This window comes from Fringilla coelebs (genome assembly GCF_963513975.1).
Source record: "Fringilla coelebs genome assembly, contig: SCAFFOLD_33, whole genome shotgun sequence".
Lineage (NCBI taxonomy): Eukaryota > Metazoa > Chordata > Aves > Passeriformes > Fringillidae > Fringilla > Fringilla coelebs.
The window spans coordinates 2,609,727-2,634,402 of NW_028167443.1; the positions used below are offsets into that span (position 1 = coordinate 2,609,727).

At 50.7% G+C, this 24,676-nt stretch overlaps 2 protein-coding genes across 2 annotated transcripts in view; one reads left to right on the plus strand and one right to left on the minus strand.

The window, feature by feature from the left end:
- Nucleotides 1-24,676, minus strand: part of LOC311165919 (uncharacterized protein) — a 465,566-nt gene that overhangs the window by 107,865 nt on the left and 333,025 nt on the right. The window lies entirely within an intron of this gene.
- Nucleotides 18,643-19,575, plus strand: LOC311165900 (olfactory receptor 14J1-like; the record flags this gene model as incomplete). The annotated part of the gene is made up of 1 exon (XM_084227391.1): nt 18,643-19,575. The coding sequence occupies one exon, from the start codon at nt 18,643-18,645 to the stop codon at nt 19,573-19,575; it is 933 nt and encodes a 310-aa protein (XP_084083517.1).

Below are 24,676 nucleotides of genomic sequence, written 5' to 3' on the forward strand. Positions count from 1 at the left end.
CAAACTCTGGCATTTCCTCATTTTGAAAGTAAGGAATCTGTGCTACGGGTTTCCTAAAATTCTCGTAGGTACTTTTATATGTAATACAAGCATACAAAACTTCAAAATTGCATTTTCAAAAGCACTATATCTTCACTGTGTTCAAACAGTTTTCCAAACAATTGGAGACAACAAAAATGTCAAAATTCTGGAAGCTCTCAAGTCCTTTCATCTCAGTCTAATCCTGAAAGAAAATCTAAGTAATGTGTCTTTGGAAAAATAGGTATAATTATATTCTATTCAGGAGACTTTTATCTTGGGGTTTTTTTAATCAGCTATCCAATACTGGAAAGAAAACAAGATCTTTCTTGTGGCCTAGAAAGGTAGCAGAAAGAAGAATTTAATAGACTCTATTCAGAGCTCGATTTTTCTTATTGGTTATTTTCACTGGAATTGCCTAGCTAGAAAGAGCCAGGATTGCTCTAATAAACAGATTTCTTCCAAGATGAGTAAGAAGGACAGGAAAATACAGGTCAGTCAGCCTTGCCTCTATCCCCTGACAGGGGATGGAGGAACTAACCCTGAAAACCATTCCAAAGTAATGGAGAAGTTGATTGGGAGCCATGGTTTACCTCCCTGATGCCCGTGATAGGACAGCCAAACTGATGGATACGGGGGGAGCAATGGATGATGTCTGCCCCAGCTTTACCCAAGCCTTGGAGAGTCTCCTACAGCAGCCTTAAACACCAATTGCCAAAATGCCCAGCCAGGAAGGCTGAGAAATGGATGAGGGCTGTCATCAGTGGCACAAAGTAGAGCTGGAGGCAAGTCCCGGTGCTCTGAGCCCCAGGGGTTGATGCTGGGGCAGATACTCTTTAATGTCTTCATTCCTGGCTGGCCTGGAGGAGCAGTTTAGGCTCAGCAAGTCTGTAGACAGCACAAAACTGGCAGGAGCAGCTGATAGCCCAAATGCTTGTGCCATTCAGAGGGACCTCGGCAGGCTCAAGAATTGGCCTGAGGGGAATCTGATGGAGCTCAAGGAAGGGAAATGAGAAGTCTTGGACCTGGGCAGGAATAACCGCGGGCATCAAGAGGGGATGGGAAGCGGCTTTTTTATTTTCCTTCTCCAGGTGCTTTGGGGTTGTGCCGCAGAGCGAAGGCAGCAGGATGGCTGCAGGCAGAGAAAGAGAGGGTTTGCAGGGGGCCGTGCGGAGCCGAGCCCGGCCGGCCCCGGAGCCGCCCCGCCCGCGCTGTGCCCGCAGCCCCGGCTCTGCCGCGCGCGTCCCCGCCGAGTCCGGCCCGCGCCGGGGCCGCGCTGGGCGCGCGCGGGCCCGAGCGCAGCGCCCCCCTCAGGCCGCGCGCCGCCAGCGCAGCCGCAGCCGTTGCGCTGCGGGCGTTGCGGCGACAGTCGGCGATCGACGCCATGGCGGAGCTGCCGCTGCCCGCCGGGCTCCGCGCCAGCACCTTCCCCGCCAAGCTGTGGCGCCTGGCCAACAGTCCCCGCGTCCGCTCCGTGCGCTGGGACAGCCGGGCCCAGGGGCTGCTCATCGAGCGCTCCCTCTTCGAGCGAGAGCTGCTCAGCTCGGGCGACGCCCAGAGGGGCGGTGGCCATGGGCGGGCCCTGGTGCCGCTCACGTTCCGGGCCACGCAGTTCCGCAGCTTCGTGCGGCAGCTGTACCGCTACGGCTTCCGCAAGGTGCCGGGCTGGCTCGGCTCGGCTGCGCCGGGCGACGCCGGGGCCTGGCTGCACTACAGCAGCCCCTGCTTTCGCCGCGACCGGCCCGACCTCCTGCTGCGCATCAAGCGCCGGAGCGCGGCCAACAGGCAGCGGCCGGCGGCGGGGCGGGAGGGCCGCCGGCGCCCGCCCTGCGGCTCGCAGCAGCTGCCCGGGGCGCGGCCGCTGCCGGCCGGGCGGCACGGGCGCAGTCGCTTCCAGCCGCTGCCCAGGGAGCGGCCGCCGCTGCCGGCCGGGTGCCCGCCCAGCGGCTTCCTGCTGCTGCACAGGGAGCGGGTGCTGCCGGACGGGCGGGAGCTGCGCAGCCCCCGGCCCGGCCGCCTCCAGCAGCCGCCCGCGGAGCGGCCGCTGCTCGCCCGGCGCCCGCCCTGCGGCTTCCACCTGCTGCACAGGGAGCGGCCGGGGCCGGCGCGGCGGGAGGGGCCGAGCCGCTTCCAGGAGCTCTACGGGGAGCGGCCGCCGCCCGCCGAGCGGGAGGTGCTCGGCATCCCGCCCTGCCATTTCCTCGGGCTCCACGGCGAGCAGCAGCCCTCAGCCTGCGACACACGAGGTAGGAAAAGACTTCTAGCCTTGCTTTTGCAAAAGGTTATGGAAAGTGACCGTTCAAAGTAGTTCTGCACAAGGCTCTGTCATTCTCAGCCAGAATTTTTCAGGCCTGCCAGGAAGGGGCACCTAGGAGGCCAAAAGATTCTCTGCCTGCTTTCCCTGGCTGCTTCCCATGCTGTTTGATGCAAGGCAGCACTCGAGCTCTGTCCCCCGCAGCCACACTGTGGAACCTGACCAACGTGTTTGGATTCTTGCAGCCACCCCGGGCACTTCAGCTCCAGCTGGCCCTGCGGCTTGTGCACCACTGACGGCCTCCAGCTCAGCACAGGATGCAGCTGGGCAGGAGGAATGGCCACCAGAAGATCTCGGCCTGGCCGTGGAGAAAATGATTCGGGAGATCAGGAACTCCCTATCTGAAAGATCTGCCTCTGCTCAGGTAATTGCATTGGATGAGGATAAAAGGGGCTGGACTGAGAGGTTTGGAATGTTGTTGCATGGCTGAGAAGCAAAGGCTTCTTTAATTGAACTTATTTCATCATTATTTAGTTATTCTTGGTAAAGAAAGATTTCTAAAAGAGGAAATGAAGAAGAAATGAAGAAGAAATGAAGAAGAGGTTTTTCTTGCTGAGAAAGAGGAGAAGGGTGTTTGGAGAATTGCCACTGAAGGCCAAGTGTGCCATGCAGGGAGGGGCGCGCCAGAGGTGCCTCTGATCCAGTAGCAGCTGTGGGCTGTGCCTCTTTTGGGTGGGAAGGCCAAGGCAAAGCAAGGGCTGGGCTGCAGCTGCTGCTGCTGCTGTGTGAGCCCTGCTGTGCATGTAGGCGCTCCCAGAGCTGGGGCTGGGGCTGGGCTGGAGCTGCAGCTCTCTGTCCTTTTGCAGATGATTATCCGTGTTGCCAAAGAATGTCTCTCTTTCTATTCATGTGCTGATCCAGTGCCCACAGTACGTTTATGATTATGAGGCAGGGCAGCCTCAAGGTGGGGAGAGGGATTGTTTTGAATTTACCAATCCCTTATTCTCAAATGACATGCCTTTTGTCTTCTGTCAAGTCACCCATAACGGTTTTCAGAAGCATTTTATTCCATAAGGAAAGGAAACGTTGCAGGCTCAGAACCATCTTTAGAATCTTTAGAGTTCTGATGGCCGGGCTGTTGCAGAAGTGATGAATATTCTGGAGCTGGTCATAGTGAGAATATCTGTGTGTCCAGAGGTAATTTGCAGGTGCTTCATTGTGGACATTTACTTCCTCAGTGGAATAGAAACACTGCTGGGTTGTCTGGCTTTTCCTGTCTTTTGGGTTGATTTTTCGTACTCTTCCGAAGTACAGATTTTTTCCACTGATCCCAAATGTGATCCTGGGAATAGCCTGGGTGCATAAATGTTTGCCTGGATCGTACACACGGGGCAGCGGCAGAGGGCTCCGAAAAGCACCACCCTGTGCTGGGTTGTGTGAGCGCTGGGCTGGGCGTGGTGAGACTGCCAGGCAGAAATGTGTGCTTTGTGTGGGGGTTTGCAGCACACAGCCCTTGGCAGGGCTGGGAGCGAGCTGTGCCCTTGCTGGCAGCCGTGCTGGCAGCAGGGAGAGCCCCTGGCTTTGTGCTGGCTGATTTCTGCCAGCTCTGGGATAAGCCAGGGTCAGAGTGTGAGGGCACGTCCCCTCACTTGGTGTCTTCTGGTTTGCTGTGCTCATGTTTTGTCTCAAAGGTCATTTTGTAAGAGCTTCAGTTTCACCTTGGCCACCTGAATGCTGAGTTTAAAAGGCTTGTTATGTGAACCATGTTGGCAGTGTTCCCTCCTCCTCTGTGCTCCCTGTCCTTTGGGAGTGGAGAAGGAGAGTTCTTGTATCCCTGATGTGTTTCCTGCCAAATAGTGAGTGATCTTTGTGTTCCTTTCTTTCTGTTTTTCTGCTCAGGACAATGTCAGTGTTGGCGCCGATTCCTCAGGAGGGGAGCCTGAGAACCGAGCTGCAGCAGAGGAAGCTTCCTGTGGCACCGAGAGCTGCAGGAACAGTTCCCAGGAGCCCGAGGAGCCTGGTAAGGACAGAGCCCACACTGGTTTAGAGAGGTGTGAGATGGCTGCTCTGAGCAGGCTTGGTGCTTCCTGGTGCCTTTAGTTCAAATCCTGCACTGGCACAACCTGCCTGAGCCCTGCCCTCCACGCTTCTCCAGAGGCTCTGACACTGAGTCCTCTGCTGTGGCAAGAGAGCAGGGAATAAAGCTGACCTTGGGGGAGTTGTGTCAGCAACTCTGGTGTCCCAGTTTTGTGCTGCAGTCAGTGGATAAATTTGCTGCAGGCTGACAGGGGAGGCCATGCTGAGCAAATCTTGAAGGAACAGGGGAAAAAAGAGGAAAAAGTCAGGGTAGAAGTCCAAATCACTGACTGAATGTAGTAGCAGTCAGCTGGTATTGGTGCTGACCCACAAGAAAAACAAGGAGCAGAACATCAGAGGCCAACCAATTGAAAAATGACAGTGAGTCCAGTATGAGAAGGGAAAGCTTGAATGAGCCCTGCTTAGGGAGAGCTAAGAGGAGAGAGGGATCACTTTGGATCCATTCCTTAGCCAAGCTGGTGCAGCCTGCAGGCCTCGTAGGGAGCTCTGTCCCTCCTGGCCCTTCCTGCCAGAGCTGATGATGGAGTTGGAGCAGCTGCTGCTCACTGCAGAGGGCAGATGGTAGATGCCAGGGGATGGAGCTGGTTCATGACTCAGCTCCCAGCACCCCTCAGCTTCTGCCATGTCAGTGAGGACTGAGGTCTCTGTGTCAGCACAGAGAAAGAACAAGGCTGGGCTTCTTTGTTGCACCTGGGGCTGAGCGTGTTTCAAGCTCTCCTGGGTGCCCTTTGCACTGCGAGTGCTGAGACTTGATGGAGATACTTCAGTGTTTTGAAAGACACTTTTGAACCCTTGGAATGATCCCTGTTCTTTCAAGGGCAGGCTTCAAATTGCCAAGTGAGAGTCTGCCTTTCAGGCCATCTTTGATAGTCCCTGGTAGAAGGACAATTGCTGCCCCAGGGAAAGGTGCACAAGGGCCAATATTAACTGAGCGTTCCCTTTGCTTCCCAGACGCCATCTGAGGAACATCTCCAGGAGGGCTGTCCTGCGTGGCAAGGAGAGACAGGGGAGAGCCCGTGACCATTGGGCAGGTAGAACTCCTCTGTTTGTAAATATGTTTATAGATTTCTATAGTTATATTTATCAATAGTTATAGTTCCATTTATAGATTATAGTGTTCTGTTTATAGGAGCGTATATTGACTGATCTGCATAGATTTTCAGAGTAAAATTTTGATTTCTGTTATGTAAAAAAAATATGTATATGTAGTTACATTTTTCAATGAGTGTTGTTATACAGTAAGAGGAATATGAATGTCTAGAGGGATAGATGGATGGATAGATTGCTGTTTGCATAGGCCTAGGCTGCATTGTTACCTCTTTCCCCCTCGGCTGCCTTTCTCACCTCTTGCTTTTCCCCCTGTGCCCCCTGTGTCCCCTCTCCCTGTGCTGGCTCCGAGCTGGCGGCCGGGCCGGGTGGAGCAGCACTTGCAGCCCCGGCTGTCCCTGGAGCGCTGGGAGCTGCCGCTGGCCCCAGGCACTGTGCCCTGAGGAGCTGCTGGAGGACGGTGAGACTGAGGGGGCTGAGGGGGCTGAGGGGGCGGTGGCGCTGAAGGGACGGGCACCCTGAGCTGCTGCTGGGGCTGAGGGCTGTGGGGCAGCCGAGGGCCATGGTGGCATTGGAGGTGACAGGGAAGTGGCACAGGCTGAGGGGCTGGCGTGTCTCAGGGGACAGGATGGCTGAGAAGGGACTGAGGGCATGAGAGGACTGTGAGGGGCTGAAGAAACTGAAGGGGGCTGGGGGTTCAGTGAGAGCATGGCGGGGCTGAGGGGATGGAGGGGGCCAGCAGGGAGCACAGAGGGCTCCGGGACTACAGCTCTGCCAGGCCTTGGAAGCAATTCCAGAGCCTCCACTTTTGCCACAGCTGCAAGTGAGACCTTGAGGACAGCCGGAGACTGACGGGAGGCAGCAGGGAGAAGCTGAAGGCCAGCAGCAAGAGCAGTGAGCGGGGACCTGCTGCTGCCGGCCTGGAGAGAGCCCGGGTGAGGCCCCAGGCCCGGGCAGGCAGGGTGGGGCTGGGGGCGGCGTGGGCTGTGGCCGTGGGCACTGCCCGGCGGGGCAGGAGCGGGCCCTGCCCGTGCTGGGGCTGCTCAGCGCAGCTGCCCCGGCCGGCACAGGGGCTGTCCTTGGGCAAGGCAGCCGTGCTGGCAGGGCCGGGAGCTGTGCCGGCTGTGCCGGGCTGCCGGGGCTGCGGGACGGTCCCGCCGCGGCTGCGCTCACCACAGCCTGGCCCGCTCGGCTGCTTTTTCTGTCCGACCCTCCTGGGGAGGCTCTGAGATTTCCTCTTCCCTGATGGAAGTGCAGCTGCTGCCAAGGGAAGCGTCCCCATACTCACTCAGTGTTCCTTTGCTTGCCAGATGTCCCATCTGCTGTCCCTGTCCAGGAGAGCTGCTCTGCACGGGAGGAGGAGACCGAGGGAGAGACTTTGGAGATGGGGCAGCTGGGATCCCTCTGCTTCAAGTGCTGTCTGAATATCCATGGACATGCACCTAGACAGGGATTATTACATGGGTGTTTGTATATGTAGCTTGCTATTTGTATAGGACTATTGGATGTATGCTTTTGTATATAGGTCTGCATATATATACATATATGTTTGTAAACACATCTATGTGTAAATAAGTATACATAGATGTTGTTATATCTATGGTGTTTAGGTTTAAAGTGATGCAGGTGTAGGTATGTAGTTTTTAAATAGGTAGATTGGAATTTGTATTGGGAGATAGGTGTATTTTTATATGTGAATTGTTCTATTTCTGTCTATTTATTGATATTTATTGTGGTTCCAGATGTATAGCTCTATGTTTGTATTGATGCAGTTGGTTGGATATTCAGCTTGGCATAGGTGATGTTTGTATAGTTATAGATAGTTTTGGTTTATACATCTACTGAGATATATATGTGTATATATGTACATAGATATATTTACATATATGTATATATATTTACATATATATTGTATGTAGTATGTGGTGTTTAATCTGTATTTACATCTGTAGATTGTTGTATTTATATTTTTATATGTGCATATATGTATGTATTTAATTCTATTTAAAGATGTATGGAAGGTATAGTTGCATATTGAATTCTTAGTGTAGGGCTATATAGAGAGGGAATCATATTTCTGTACTTCTATATGGGCTGTAAGTTTCTAGCGATATGTAATAAATTAAGTTGTTAAATGCCTAATTGTTCTTTGCATATAGTGAGTTGTATATAGTAGATATTGGCAATAAACCAAGTTTTGTTAAATGAACTTGGTATTTGTATATTTTTATATACACATGTTGTAATAATCTAATAAATTCCTTTTTTTACCTAAATTGAGATCTGTATAGTTCTGTATTGTCAGCGTAGGTGTAGCAATTAGTAATAAATGACATTTTTCAGCTGAAATTGATTCTCGTGTATTTGTGGATCAGCAGTGCGGCTGTGGCAATCTGCAAGAAATGCCATTTGTCAGCTGCCATGGGTGTTCTGTGATTTGTGCTGCCCAAAGCCATGAGCAGATGGAAATGCTGGAGGATTTGGGCCATGGAAATCCCCGGCCATGCCCAGCACATGCCCCACCTGCACTCAGGCTGGGCAGGGGAAGCGCAGATTTGGGCTGGCAGCAGAGCCACACCTTGGCTCAGAACTGGCTGCAGAGGCTGCTGAGAAAACCCCGGGACTCCACTGAGCGCTCAACTCCTGCTCTGTGGATATGCAGATAATTCAGTCCATGTTTGGTTCTTTACATACAGACACACACAGAGATATGTAGGCAGCACTTAGAAACCTGTAACATACTCGGTTGTGGCAGCTGAAATGGACATTTCTCTGTTTGTATGGAGGGTCAGCAGAGTGGTGCCATTCTGTGGCCATCTTTTAACAGGCAGTGGTCGCTGTGTCTAAGCAGTGCAGTTGTAGCAATCTGTAATGAATTTCCCTTTTAAACTGACATTGGCTTTGGGGCACGTCTCATTTCCATGATGAGTGACCAGGTGTCCTGGTTCAGGGCAAGTTTGGGAGAAAACCTCCAAAAGGGAGCCCCTCCAGAAAGCGAACCCACACGGGCCCTCCCCCCAAGTGGTTCGGGAAGAATTCCTGGGAGAGAAGTGGAAAGAACCTGTTTATTAACAGGCCAAGCAGACCCCACACACAAAATGAATAATACCGGATGACAGCACTCTTTCATTGCTCTGAGAAAGATGACAAATTCAGAAAGTCTCTCTTCGGGGTGGTTCCTCTGTTATCAGTCCCTCCGGTGCTGGGGCAGCTGCTGCAGCCACAGAGTGCAAACTCTCGGTGTTTCCCAGGTCCCAGTCTGGAGCAGGTTCGAGTAGGTCCAGAAAAGGGAAAGGAGAAACAGCCCAGGAAGAAATTTGGACTCCTTAGCTAAACTAACTAATGAGCAGAAGCAAAAACCAAGAGCAAAGCAGAAGCAAGAGCAAGAGCAAAGTGAAAAGCCAAGCAAAAAGCAAACACGCACCATGTACAGCCCCGTCTGTGTGTCCCGCCAGCCGTGGGGGAGCAGCTGATAGCAAAACCAAACCAAAACATTCCCTCTTCAGAGCCAGTCTTGAAGGCACAGAACAGAATATCCAGCATAAACAGAACACACAGATGGGGATACAAGCATTGTAACATCACCCTAGGACGCACCGTCAATGTTTGTCCCTATTTCTTCACTGATCCTGAAGCTCTGACGAGTGTATGACAGACCGTGGCACCCAATTCCTCACGGGTCTGTCCAAATGTGGGTAATAGACCCATCTTGTCTGTGAAACATCCATCTGAGGTTATTTGTCTGAGAGCTGTGGTCCATCTCTAGAACCTCCTCAGGCAGCACCATGGCTGGGGAGAGGAGGGGGAAAATGGAAGGGGATTCTGGCATTTGTTCTCTTTTAACACATATTTGCACTCAGCTGTAGCCTGAACTTAGTAAGGAAAAGGATAGACCTTCTTTAGTCATGCAGTGTGGGATAAATGGTGTGGGAATAGGCCCAAACCAAGCTGCAGGAGCAGCTCCTTCTTGGTCTTGACTGGACATTGTGTACAGGAAAGCACCACAATCTGAATGATTCACCTCTTAGGTAAAGCCGCAGTGGTTCACCGTGTAAAACAACCTGGGGATGGAAATTACAAACGTCCCTGGGCTGGGACAGAAGCCTGGGAGTCAAACGCTTGGAAAAAGAGACCGGGCAAAGGCAGCCCAAGGCTTGGGCACGCACTTGGCCCCAGGCAAGAGGGAGCTTGTCCTGCCAGCACGGGCAGGGACTCCAGGCAGAGGAGCTGGCCGGCGGCAGGGAGCAGCTCCTGCTGTCCCCGCGAGGGCAGGACTGGCCGGACGCAGGAGCAGCAGGCGCAGCGCGGACGGACAGCGGAGCCGCTCCTGAGCCGCCAAGGTGACCCCTCCTGATGCTGCAGCCACAGCGCAGTCACCTGTCCTGCAGGCTCTCTCTGGCCCCTTGAGCTCCAACCACTGCGGGAGCCAGCCTGACCATCAACTAGAGAAATTATAGGACATCAGAACTTGATGGCCCATATGTATATGTATATGTATGTTTGTAATTTTATATGTTTGTAACATTCATCTATCTGAAGAAAGGGTAACCTTAAGAAAGTGTACTTCTTTTACAACAGCACGGTTCCATAGAAATTGATTTCAAATTCTTTTCTGAGGTTCCTATAGTAAATAGACACTTTGCTAAAACTATTAGGGATGAGAATTGCAGGGCTGGTATAAAATCGAATCCAAATTCTATTTCATTCTGTGCAATATTTCCATTAAATCTGAATCATATCCAGGAATAAAAAACAAGATTTCTCTTTTCTTCTCATATTCTTTTTCTAGGAAACAAGACATTTGTATAATTTTGATTTTTATTTTAAAGGCAGTAATCCACTGGACTAGTTGATACCTTGGAACTTCTTTATCATTTGCCACAACCCATGGCTCTCGGGAACAGAAAGGTTAAAGGAAGGAAAGAGAGCAAATCTTTTAAAGCAATTACCTGAGACCTTATCTTACATCACTTTGTAATCACTCAGTTAAACACACCATTACCTAAAATCATGTATATATGTACTTGGTATGCAGTATCCGCTGAATAAATCCTGTACATAAACAAGTTCTCGTCTACATTTTTTGCTAGCTCCATGTTCTGTTCTTTCTCAGTAAAATCAGGAAGAGAGACACGGCTGTTCTTTGAGAAATTAATCCATTAAAATATTGACAACCCTGAAGTTTTATTTAGGAGAGTACAAACAATAATTTTAATTGTCACCAAAGAAAAACAAAATTGACACCTCATCTGTGGTAAACAGCAGACATTGCTACCAGTAGGGTTGTGCAAACTACCTGTAGGATGCTGTCTAGCAGTGAATATGAAGATCTCATCAATGATGGGGATAAGAGACAGTGACCCTTGAGGATTCAAAGAATCATTTGATAACAGTAAAAAGAGTTTATCTTGCTCATCTTAGTTACACTTAAAATGTATTTTATATGGATTTGATCTATACTGATTGAAAACTCATCACTTCTTGTATCTTGCTGAATAATTAATGCTGATTGTTTTAGTCTCAGCCCACAGATTTAAAAGACAAACCCATTGCTACAGTTTGCAGCATGGAACCAGTATCACTTGATTTGTCACTGGAGTATCAGAAAGTGTTGTAAATGACATCGACTGCCATCGTGAGGCATTCCCAGGAGCTGTTCGACATTGCAAGTAAACACAGGTCTGATTTGCAGTCTGTCAGCAAATTTGCTGAGAGCAAAACAAATCTCTAAAATTGCCATGGCTATAAAGCAGAAAATGTGCCAGTAGAAAGAAAGTGATTAACAGATTCTGTAAGAAATCCTAAAAATGACAGTTAAGCAGAAGTGATGCAGAATTGTGAACACAAGTGGCCAGTATCATCATATCCTGTTTAGAAAGGCAGAAGGAGTCAGTAAATTCCAAAGTTGATTATTGTACTCATTCATCTGGGGGTTGCTGAGGCAGCAGCAATGCAGTTCAATATCCAAGATTTGTTATAGTTCAGACCACATTATAAAATCTCTTGATTATCCATGTGCAGCACGATTTATTCTTTCAGCTAATATTTGTGCTCTTGGTAATAGGGTCGTGCAGCCATGGATTGTAAGAGACAGTTTGGATCACAGACTTTATGGTTTCCATCTAGGAAAAGTAATACTAGAAAAGCTTTCATATTCTTCACATTTTATTATTTTAAGCCATCTAAAGCAAGAATTTTACTCCAATTTTTGTCTTGGAGCAGCTCTTCTGGGCTGCTCCAAGATTTTATAGGAAGGCTTGTCAAATGTGTGATAACCAGGTATCTAGAATTTAGTTCTGTGGTCTCAGCACAGCCATCTAATAGTGTTTTAAGTGCAAAATGTCCATGAAGAGCCTACAGATACCACCCAAGACCTGCAGATAGCACGTGTCCTTTTGGACAGGCAAATAAAAAATGGCATCGCCCCTTAAAATGCTCTCAAACACTCTTAGGCAGCTACATAAAGTTTCTGTAGTAGGACTGCATGTTCTTTGCAGTCCTTATTTCCCCCAGTAAAAATGAGTTGTGTTACAGCTGATATTTAATAATTTCAGGCTGTATTTTAGTTTCCCATGTAGCTGTGCCTGCATGGGAGCTGGGTGTCCAAACTGTCTGTAGAGCTGGTGGAGATCTCATCCTCGGTTCAGGTGCCTTCAAGAGGGCACCTTGATCAATTTCATCGACCCATGGGACCTGTTGTGCCTCATTTGCTGCTCCAGAAGGAAAAGGGTCTCCCATACACACATGGGATGCAGGGCCTTGAGTACAGGGGATGGATGAGCTGCTGAGGTGGAAGGTACACTCGTTTTCTTTAGATCTATATCTATATCTGTATCTCTATCTATATCTCCATATGAAAATCTAGCTCAGCTCGGCGGCATGAGGGGCTGCAGGAGATGTTGGCAGCTGCAGACGGGCTCAGCTGGCACTTCTGCTCATAACTCCCAGGATAAACCCAAGAGGCTTTGTTAAGGAGGTCTCCATTGGTGGGAACACAGCTTCATGAAGGGCACTGACTTCAGGAGTCTGACTTTTGAAACAAACTAATCCCCTTGCTGAATCGCTGTGATCTTTGGCAGCTATGAATGCTTACAGTGAAACTCACTGAAGGAGAGAGTCACACATGTATGTGACGTAGCAATAAAAACCAAAAAGCCACACAAGTGGCATGCACTTTCTGACTCTTCACTGTGAGCTGTCAGCACTTTTTGTCCCTACTCGTGTGGCTGCTAGAAGAATAGAAAGGAGAACTGCAAATTTAATTTTAAGACTGGTGTGAAATACAAAAGAAGACTTACAGAGAGCAGAGGAAGGATTGTGATTTATAAGCACGTATCTCATTTTTATTGGAGAAAACAGAGACTGATTACCAAGGATATGCTGACCAGCTCAATGTTTTCTCTGACATCTTTTCACAAAGCTTGCACTTTCCAACCCACTGCAGTCAGCAAGAATCCCTTCACTGACCTGAACTGAAGAAACTTTTTTATCATAATAGAAGGCACTTATGCATGGATATTTATTAAAGATGTGATAGTCTTGTCTTCTTTACATTTATTCTGGTTTTTCTATCATTCCTTTCAGTCAGCGACTTCAGAGCAGCAGCCTTCAGATGCCTTCAGCAATTGCTTGACATGGTTTCACACTATTTGATTCTGTCTGTATTTAACATCACCCTTTGGACAGTATTAACTGTACTTCATGCTTTTCCTTACTTTATTTGTACAGTCTTACTTAAAAAAAAGTGAGAAAAAAAGACATGAAAACTTGTACAACTTGAAATAAAAGTCACAGAGTCATAGCCATTCAGTGCATCATATGGGTTAATATTTGTAAGAAGTGTTTCTGTGTTTTTATTCTCAACAATAAGCTTTTTGTTGATCCCTATATTGCTTCATTGCCTTCCCTGAAGTGCAACCTTCTCAGGCAGGTCTAGGGAATTCCTCAATGTAAACATTCTTTTTCTCTTTGGAAAACCAACAGTTTTTCTTACCTGCAAATTTCAGATCAAGTCAGGAGAGGATGTTTTTCCAGTATCCCTTAACTGCTTTATTAAACACTGCTCAGAGTATGTAAGGATTACCATCTAACACGTGAAATGCAAGTTGGTCCCTTCAGGCTTTACTAATTTTGCAGCTCTTGAGGCTTACAGAGGGATTATCCACCAGTTCCTGAGGAAAGCAGCTCTTGTCCACACCACCTGCCAGACCAAACAGCACTGTGGAAAATCATGTTCTCCTGTGTTACAAATGATCAAATCAGCAGCCAAATTTATTAAAAAATTAAACAAAGATTTATTAGATTAACAACAAAAATAGAATTTCGAAAAACCACCACAGCCAAGGCAGTGTTAACCCCAAAAGTTGGCGATGGGTGAACCTGGTTCTGACTGACCGAGTGACAGCGTATTGTGGAGGAATGGTTACAGGGTAGAGGTCACTCTGACATACTTTTGTTAGCTGACCACGGAAGGACTGGGAAAGTACCAAACCCAGCTAATCTGAGTTTCTGCACCTGCAACAACATTGTGTCCTTGAGTACGGCAGTAGTATGATAACAGTAATGAGGATGAGATGTGAGGAGTAGAAATGTAAGTTCTCAAGAATGAGGAAGAGCTGATATTGTACTAAAACCAATAGATTGTTTAGTTTACAGATTATGCATGAGCTTATTACATGTGTATAAATGTTTGGTGCTTATCAATAAAGTCGGAGCTTGCTGATTCTTACATTAAGAGTCCCAAGACTTCCCTCACCATGACAGAGAAGAGTTCTGAAAGTTTTGTTCTGATCCTTATCGCTCTTTCTTTTAGTTTTTTTAAATAAACTTTTCTTTGTACCTTTTCTACCTTTTAAAAGCTTTTAGCCTACATTGCCTTTCTCCTAATCCTATCTCACAGCAGGAAATGAGTAAAGATATTCTAATGAGTACACTGGAAATTAGCCAATACTAGACCCACCACAATAATTGCTGCATTCTCCAAGAAATCTCAAATTGGCAAACCAAAACCACTACAGAAACATTTCTGATGAACTGCACTAGAACAGAGGAAAATCAAGGCAGAGCCATGGTTATTCAGGACTTGCTTGATCCTAATGAGCCCTGTGGTGCATTTGGAGCTGAGCCCTTGAACCTCAGGACCTGAGAGGAGATTGCACAAACCTTTCCAGGAGTCAAAGTCAGAGGAAACACCCAAAGGTTCTCAAGGCATGAATGGGTCCCATTGAGGTCCATCCCCAACACAGGCTCCTCATGAACTCCTTGGAAGAGAGAATTGGAGGCCAGGATGGCACAAAGACTTCTCAGAGACTCAGTGTAGAAAGGAAAACCCAAAGTACCTTAAAAACCTAGAGTATCTCAAAGTATTAATGAGCCCCACTGAGTGTCAGTACAAAGCTCTCCAGGGACTCCTTAAAGCAGATAATTGGGGCCATGATTGCACAAACCTCTCCCAGAGTCTGTATCCAAAGGGAAACACCAAGTACCTTAAAAGAACTGAAGTACCTTGAAGCATTAATGAGCCCCACTGAGTGTTGTTACTGACAAAGCCTCTCCAGGGACTAATTAAAGCAGATAATTGGAGGCCATGATTGCACAAACCTCTCAGAGACTCCAAGGCAAAAGCCAAACCCAAAGTCCTTTGAAATACCTGCAATCCCTGGGAGCATTCAGGAGCCCCCAGGGCCATTCCTGAGCAAGGCTCCCCAGGGACTCCTTCCAGCAGATCCTTGAGGCCACTGGGATGTGGGCTAGGGGGGGAATGCAGAGGGCAGGACAAGGGAGTGACAGTGGCCAGCCTGGCTGGGGCTGTGCCAGGAGGCCCCAGTACCTCAGGACAAGGTGTCTCCTCACAGCCCTTGGTGGCACAGATGCTGCTGGGCCCCAGGGCACCAAGACTTGGCTTCTCTTTGTCCCCACCTGTCATCACTGACTCCAGTTCTCTGCCCTGCCTGGGGCCTGGGGACACTTTCTCAGTCGTGTCCCTCAGTGGGGCCCATTAAAAGTCCAAGAAACTTTGGAGTGTGATTCTGACTTGGGGTTCTGGAGAGGTTTCTTCAGCTTCCTCTCAGGGACTGATGTTCAGGGCCTGAGCACAAAGCCCCAGAGGCTCATTAAAGTCCTTGTGCTGTGTCTATGCTGCTGAGCCGGGCTCAGCTCCTGGCACAGAGGCAGCTGCTGGCAAGGGCAGCGCTGCAGAGAGACAGCTCTGGCCAGGAGCAGCTCCTGTGCACAGCCCAGCAGGGCTGGGGCATTGCCTGCAGCTACCCCAGGCACAGCACAGAGGCACCAAGGGGTTAAACTCATCCTGGGCTGGGAGCACAGAGCAGAGCTCACTCAGGGCTCACTAGAGCAGAAATCATCCCAGGTTTGAAACAGTCATTCCCTGGCTGTGGGAAGAGAAGCTGCAGTTCCTGCAGGGATCTCCTGGAGCTGGCACATCCCACAGCTTTGAGGACCTTTCAGGAGGACTCTCAGAGCTGCTGCAGGGCAGGGCTGTGGCCCTAGGGCAGGGCTGGCTTTCCCTGCTGCCCCAGCCCAGGCACAGCCCAAGGCAGCTCCTGTTGCCAGGCTCTGCTGCAGGGCTGAGCAGCCGGGGCTGCAGCCAGGGGTGCCCAGGGCTGTCCTGCAGAGCAGGGTCTTGCAGCCCAGGGCGCTGGGCTGGGGCAGGGATTCTGCTCCCTGCCAAGGACAGCTCTCAGCTGGCCCGGGGAGCTGCTCCCAGTGCTGGGGAGAAGCTGTGGGGGGAAGGAGCCACCCTGAGCAGGGCAGGTGCTGCTGCTGAGAGGGGCTGGGTGGGGCAGGGCTGCTCCCAGCTCCAGACCAGCCTGGGCACAGCTCCAGGGGACACTTCCCAAAAGAAGGTAAGCCTGGCATTGCTGGAAAGATCAGGAGCTTTCCTGAAAGTGTTTTCAATTTCCTAATCAGAGAAGGATGGGAAAGTTGGTGTGATGGCAAAAAGATTTTTGCATTTTATACATTTTCATATCTTCAAAGCTCTATAAATTACTATTATATAGTTGTAAAAATATAGTCCTTACTTAACTGTATTAAACTCTTTATAAACTCCATTAAACTACTATTATATATTTCCATATACATAATCCTTAATTAACTCTAGTATATTTCCTAACCTTTCTCTTTGATTTTAGAACAATAAGCTGTCTCTCATGGTCTTTCTCCAAAAAAACTCACTTCCTTTTCAAACCAGGACACTGTCTAAATACATACCTGAAATAATGTCTTATTATCAGTCTTAATATTAAATAGACTTATTATCAGGAAGAGAACCTACAAGAACATTGTTTTTTATTGACCAGAATGTGAGCAGTCGCAAAAAAAGTGAAGGCAAAGAAGCTTTTGGACCTACTCCAATGGATTGACCCAGGGGTGTGTAACAGGGGAAACTGAATCTCCTATTGGATGTTCCTGTTAAATATCCTAATTAATCAACCTTAATCAATTGTTGAAATCAGGGGCCGGGTGTGTCCCATCCCCACTGGGACACCTGGAAGCTTCCAATTAATGTTTTTTCCTTTACTGTTCTAACACTGCTGCAAGGGTTTTTTTCTTTTGATTATAGGCAACAGGGGGATGAGAGAAGCAGAACAGGAATTGTAATCCCAAAATCACTGAACATTCTGAGTTGAAAGGGACACACAGGATCATCCAAGGGAATGTTTGAACATTTACAGAGACTCCAGAACTGTAAATTTGGGTGCTCAGTCTCTCTGCTGGGAGCCTCCCAAAGGGCCCTCAGCCACTCCTCAGCCCTGGACAGCAGCAGCAGCAGCATCACCTTTGCAGGGCCCAGCAGGGCTCTCCTGAGCTGTCCTTGCCCACCTGCACACAGAGCCTGCCCCAGCGAGGGCCCTGCACGTTTTTTTAGGGCCAGGGCCAGGGCACAAAGGGTGGGACGGGCTCTGTGAGGGCTGGCAGGGACAAGGCTCCTCTGAGGAGGGAATGTCCAGGCCCAGGGAGATGCTCAGGGAAGGAGAGGGGGCTGAAGAGAGCAGTGCTGGGGGCAGGAGGGCACTGTTGGTGTGTGGGAGGTTCTGGGCACAGCTGGGCACGGGAACACTGTCCTAAATGCCCGGTTGTCTCTGCCCCGCCCTCTCAGGCACAGCATCACAACATCTTCTCTTGTTTCTGCACTGCCCTGATATTGTCACTGTTATCTGCTGCTCCCAAGGAGGCTCTGGCATTTGCAGCAGCTGAGTCAGGCACTGCCCTTGGCATTCCTGCCAGGCAGGGCTGTCCATGGGAATGGGGTGCCTAAGCTTCCCTGGCACCTGTGGGGCTGTGGGCAAAGCAGTCCATGGGAAAGGGGAATGAGCTGAGTCCCCTCCCTGGGATCCCATAATGGGCACAGCCAGGGATCTCCTTACTGTGTCCTGCCGAGCTCTGAGCTGCCCTCCTGGGTGCAAATCTGTGCCAAAGCCCCTCAAAGTTCCCTGAACGTCCCATGGGGAAGAGCAGAACTGCCAGAGCTGAGGAAATGCTGTTGGGTTTGCCAAGGGAGCTGTGAGTGTCCTTGGCACCAGGGGTGCTGAGACCTTGCCCAGAGACCTTTGGAGAGGGTGAGACATTCAGGGATCCCTCTGCTCTGGGGGGGGCAGGGTCTAGTTCATCCTAGGGTGACTCGGGAGTGTGATTGTGCTCTGATTGCAGCCAAAGGTGCAAAGCCAGGACAGCTAGGAACAAGCCCATGCAGCCCCTCAATTTCCCTGAGCCACAGGGAATCCTTTGCCTCTCCCATCTCTCAGTGGCAAACTCTGAGTGCAGCAGGAATGCTGGGGATTTCTGACCTCAGAGAGCCAGGAACGATGTGTGGGTAGGAAAACAATTCCTAAAACCAAATCCTGCCATCCTTTAGAACTGGGAGTGCAGAGGCTACCAAGCCTTTCTGCATTAGGAGTGATTCCCCTGACAAATCCTGAATATCCAGCCTTGTCCCTCTGACCCAGGGCCATAAACCCTGGGCAGCAGGGCAGGGATGGCTCCTCGAGAGCCCCCACGCACGGGGCTGGCTGCTCCTGACACACTCAGCCAGCGAAACTGGAACTCATCCGGGACCTGGATAAAGGTTTTCCCAGAGCAGGAACAAGGCTGGGTGAGTCCCAGCAGGACAGTCTAAAGGGAATGGCTCAGGATTGGCTCAAAGCAGCCTCTCCTGACTTTTCACTGTCCTTTCTCCATGAACAGGTCCCCATGTGCAGCCCCAGCAAATGTCCAACAGCAGCTCCATCAGCCACTTCCTCCTGCTGGCATTGGCAGACACACGGCAGCTACAGCTCCTGCACTTCTGCCTCTTGCTGGGCATCTCCCTGGCTGCCCTCCTGGTCAATGGCCTCATCATCAGCACTGTAGCCTGCGGCCACCACCGGCACACACCCATGTTTTTCTTCCTGCTCAACCTGGCCTTCACTGACCTGGGCTTCATCTGCACCACTGTCCCCAAAGCCATGCACAATTCCCTCTGGGACACCAGGAACATCTCCTACACAGGATGTGCTGCTCAACTCTTTTTTTTTGTCTTTTTCATCTCAGCAGAACTTTCCATCCTGACCATCATGTGCTACGACCGCTATGTGTCCATCTGCAAACCCCTGCACTATGGGACCCTCCTGGGCAGCAGAGCTTGTGCCCACATGGCAGCAGCTGCCTGGGCCACTGCCTTTCTCAATGCACTCATGCACACAGCCAATACATTTTCCCTGCCCCTGTGCCATGGCAATGCCCTGGGCCAGTTCTTCTGTGAAATCCCACAGATCCTCAAGCTCTCCTGCTCCAAATCCTACCTCAGGGAACTTGGGCTTCTTGTAGTGACTGCCACTTTATCATTGTGTTGTTTTGTGTTCATTGTTTTCTCCTATGTGCAGATCTTCAGGGCTGTGCTGAGGATCCCCTCTGAGCAAGGACGGCACAAAGCCATTTCCACCTGCCTCCCTCACCTGGCTGTGGTCTCCCTGTTTGTCAGCACTGCCATATTTTCCTACATGAGGCCCCCCTCCATGTCCTCCCCATTCGTGGATCTAGCTCTGTCAGTTCTGTACTCGGTGGTGACTCCAGCCCTGAACCCTCTCATTTACAGCCTGAGGAACCAGGAGCTGAAGGCTGCAGTGCGGAGACTGATGACTGGATGGCTTCAGGAACATTAAACTTCTGGCTAATTTCTGCAAATTACTTGAAATAAAAGTAATCTTTGATATTTCTTGTTGGTTTCATTTGAGGGGTTCTTTTTCTTTGTTTTACATTTTTCATAAAGTCCAGTAAGAAATGTCATTGTTTGTGCCCTTTCTCATTCTGTTTCTCATGTCTCATTTTGTTTCTCTCTACCTTCTCTGTGGCCACAGATTGTGTCAATGAATGGTTGTGCTCTTGGTGGCTTTAAAGGGAACCAAAGGATCTCCAAGCAAAGATTTCTGCCGAGATGCCCCTTTGTTGCCTTCTCTGGAGCTGCAGCAGCAATGTCTTTGTGCACAGCTGGGGGCTGATCAGTGCTGGCACAGCAGCTGTGCCCAGCAGCAGCAGCACTTGGTGTTGCCAGTGCTGCTCCTGCCCTGCTGCCCTGGTGGCCCTGGTGTTGCTGTAGGGCCTGAGTGCTCTCAGGGCTGGGCACAGTCCTGGGGGTGGAAATGCCGGGCCTACAGCAGGGACAGGCCATGGGCACTGCTGGGGCAGTGCTGACACCTCAGGCCAGGCCCTGGGGTCTCCAGGCACCTTGCACAGCCTCTCTCAAGAACACAGCCAGGCCAATGCTGAGAACAGAAAGCCCCTATGAGCAGCCCCAGGGTGGCCATGGGCAGGCTGGGGGCAAACAGCATGGCTGGTGCTCTGTAAGGGCCCTGGGGGAGATGGGAAGGAGCAGCAGAACAGGGGCTGATCCATCCTCAGTGTGCTGGACAGCCCAGGGCAGCATCCCAGAGCGTCCTCATGGAGCTGCCAACAACATCCCTCCTCTGCAGTCCTGGCCTCTTCTCTCAGCACACACAGCTGCCCCATCCTTGCAGGCACAGAAATGGCAGCACTGGCTCAGGAGTCCCAGTTTGCATTGCACAGAGGAGGGGGGAGCACCCCCATGCTGTTGGTGTGGGGACATGAACCTGAGGGAGCACAAATGCCATCAGCCCCTGGGGCCAGGAAGGGCTGGGGGACACCAGGGAAACCACTCAGCTTTGTTGTGGCCTCTGCAGTCAGCCAGAAAGTTTGTTCCCATCAGCTGGGAGTTTCCTGTCCCACTGCAGACGCTGTTGCTCAGAGCCAGGGCTGCCTGGCAGCCACCCCCAAACTGCCCTGAGCATTTCCTTTGCTTCACCTTTGCTCACTTTACTCTTCCTGCTACAAAGTTCTTCTTCTTGCCCAGCCCTGTTCCCTTGCCTGCAAACAGCCCATCCCTGTTTGCCCTTTCCTCTCTGGCTCCGCTCCTCATTGCAGTTCCTGACTTGGCAGCATGGGAACGTCCTTTGGGCAGCAGGATCATCCTACAAGTGCTGCAGGAATTGTCTGCAGGCTCCTGCAGTGCTTCGTGCTGCTCCCTTGTCACAGGCACCACAGGCCAGGGGACACATCTGGGCTGCTATGTCTGCCTCTGGGGCTCCCTGTTCTGGGCAATGAGGAGGAGCTGCAGAGGCTCTGCAGGACTGACAGGATGGGATTTGGGGCTGGCAGAAGAAGCTGAGGGACCTGGACTGCTGGAGCTTCTGAAGAGGAGGCCCAGGGCTCATCGTGCAACTGCTCCAAGAGTGGCTTCAGAGAATCACAGAATCATCAAGGTTGGAAAAGGCCTTGGAGATCATCAAGTCCAACCTGTGTCCTGACAGTGCCTTGTCTCCCCTGAGCCTTCTCTTCTCCAGGATAAACAACTCCAGCTCTCTGCCTCTCCTCACAGGACTTGTGTTACAGAACTCTCATCAGCCTTGTTGCCCTTCTCTGGACACGCTCCAGCCCCTCCATGTTCTTCCTAAATTGGGGGCCAAGAACTGGACACGGCACTCGAGGTGCTGCCCAACCAGTGCTGAGCACAGGGGAAGAATCACTGCCCTGCTCCTACTGGCCACACCATTCCTGATCCAGGCCAGGAGCTTTTGGCCTTCTTGGCCGCCTGGGCACACTGCTGCCTCCTGTCCAGCCTGCTGTCCATCAGTCCCTGCAGTTCCCTTTTTGCCTGGCTGCTGTCCAACAACTCTGTCCCCAGCCTGTACTGCTGCAGGGGTTGTTGTGCCCAAAGTGCAGGACCCAGCACTTGGACTTGTTAAACCTGACCTTGTTGGATTTGGTCCCAGGATCCAGCCTGTCCGGTGCCCCGTGCAGAGCCCTCCTACCCTTCAGCAGATCAATACTCTCAGACAACTTGGTGTCACCATGAACCCCTAGAGTGTCCCAATGGTCTCCATGATTCCTTGAGGCCTCCCAGTGTCACAATGTCCCTTTGGTTCCATGGCACCCCTTGGTGTCACAAAGTCCTGGATCTTTGGGCCCTGCAGTGTCACAATTTCCATTGGGCCCCCAAGGCCCTGCAGTGTCACAATGGATCCTTGGTTCCATGAGGTCTGGCAGTGCAGCAATGCTCTCCTTGGTTCCACAATGTCACAATGGCCTCATGGTCCCAAGGACCACCATGGTGGCAAACATGTTCCCTTCATTGCAGGAGTCCCTGAGGAACAGCACTGGCCCCTTGGTTCCATGGGGCCCTGCAGTGTCACAATAGCCCCATCATGACACCAGGTCCTGCTCTGTCCCAATGCTCTGCATGGTTCCACAAGGCCCTGCAGGGTCACAGTGGCCTCTGTGGTTCCACCAGGACCCAGACTGTCACCATTGACTTCTCGTTTCCATTCAGCCCCACAGTGTCACAATGCCCCCTTGGCTCTGTGCTGCCATGTTGTACACAGTGTCACCATGGTCCTCCCAGTGCCACCAAGCCCTACAGTATCACAATGGCCCCTTGCTTCCCCAGGCCCCTGCAGTGTCACAATCATCAGAGAATCAGCCAGGCTGCAAAACACCTTGGAGAGCATCAAGTCCAACCTGAGATCCAACACCACCTTGTCACCCAGGCCATGGCACTGAGTGCCATATCCAGTCTTCTTTAAACATTTCCAGGGATGGTGACTCACCCATCTTCCCGGGCAGCCTGTTCCAATGCCCAATCACACTTTGTGTGAAGAATATTTCCTAACGTCCAGGCTAAACTTTCCCTGTTGCAGCTTAAGCCTCTGTGCTCTTATCCTGTTACTGTTCCCTTGGAAAAGAGCCTGATCCCCAGCTGGCTGCTCCTTCCTGTCAGGGAATTGTAGAGAGTGATGAGGTCTCCCCTGAGCCTCCTCTTCTCCAGGAAAAACAACTCCAGCTCCCTCAGCCGCTCCTCACAGGACTTGTGTTACAGACCCCTCACCAGCCTTGTTGGCCTTCTCTGGACATGCTCCAGCCCCGCCATGTTCTTCCTAAATTGGGGGCCAAGAACTGGACACAGCACTTGAGGTGCTGCCCAACCAATGTCCCCGAGAATTGGGGAAGAATCACTGCCCTGCTCCTGCTGGCCACACCATTCCTGATCCAGGCCAGGAGCCTTCTTGGCAGCCTGGGCACACTGCTGCCTCATGTCCAGCCTGCTGTCCATCAGTCCCTGCAGGTCCCTTTCTGCCTGCCTGCTATCCAGCCCCTCTGTCCCCAGCCTGTAGTGCTGCAGGGGTTACTGTGGCCAAAGTGCAGGGTCCAGCACTTTGACTTCTTAAACCTGACCTTGTTGGATTTGGGCCCTGGATGAACCTGGTTCAGAGCCCTGTGCAGAGCCCTCATACCCTCCATCAGATCCACACTCACACCCAGCTTGGTGTCATCTGCAAACCTGTTAATAGTGGGCTCAATCTTCTCATCCACATTGTCAATGAAGATTTTAAAAGCACTGGGCCCAACACAGGCCCTTGGGAGACACCACTGGAGACTGGACACGCAATGGATGCAGCACCATCCCCATCATGCTCTGGGCCCAGCCTCCAGCCAGCTCTTTACCAGGGAAGGGTGAACATGTCCAACCTATGGGCTGCAGCTTTTCCAGAGAATTCTATGGCTTACTGTGTCAAAGGCTTTGCTGAAATCCAGGCACACAACATCCACAACCTTTCCCACATCCACAGGTGGGTTACCTGGTCATAACAGGAGAGACCAGGTTGGTCAGGCAAGACCTGCCCCTCCTAAATCCGTGTTGGCTGGCTCTGATCCCTCAGCTATCATGTGGGTGCCCTGTGATGGCACTCAAGGTGATCTGTTCCATTTCCTTGCCGGGCACCCAGGTCAGGCTGACAGGCCTGGAGTTCCCCAGATCCTCCTTCCAGCCCTTCTTGGGGATGGGCTCACACTGCCACCTCCAGTCCTCTGGGACCTCCCTGCTGAGCCAGGACTGATGGTAAATGATGGAGAGCAGCTTAGGGAGCTCATCCACCACCTCCCTCATCCCCCTAGGATGGATCCCATCTGACCCACACACCTGTGAGCATCTGAGTGGCTCAGCAGGTCACCAGCTGCTTCCTCCTGGATTATAGGGGGCTGTTCTGCCCATCTACCAGCTCAGCAGAACACTTGTTCTGAGGACAACCTCTCCTAATATTGAAAATTGAGACAAACAAGGTGTTAAGTAGCTCAGCCTTTTCCTTGTCTTTAGTTGCTATATCCTCCACTGAATCCAAAAAAGAGTAAAGGTTCTCCATCTCCCTCTTTTTGCTATAAATTTTTTTATAATTTTCTTTTTTCCAGAAGTGGCCAGGTTAAGCTCTAATTGAGCTTTCACCACTCAACTTTTCTTTCTATATAACCTAATGACACCCTTAAACACTTCCTGAGCTGCCAGTCCTTTTTTCCCCTGAGTTCCCCACAAAGGCTCCATGGACAGCCAGGACAGTCATTTTCCTCACCAGCTCATCCTTTGCCACACTGGGATAGGCTGCTTCTTGCCCCTTAAGATTAATTTCTTGAGATGTGTCCATCCTTCATGGACCCCTTTGTTTTTAAGGGCTGTTTTCCTTTTAAAAATCAATACCTGATTCAGTGCTCCCCAAATCTGCATCCTAAACAGGCCAAAGTCTGCCCTTCCTAATTCCAGTGTAGAAGTTTTGTTGCTGCCCCTCCTTATTTCACACAACATTGAAAACTTGATTATTTCATGGTCATTGTGACCGAGGCAGCCTCTGACCCCCACATCTGCCACCAGCCCTTCTCTGTTTGTGAACAGCAGGAGACAGAGCTTTCCTTGGCAATGGGAGT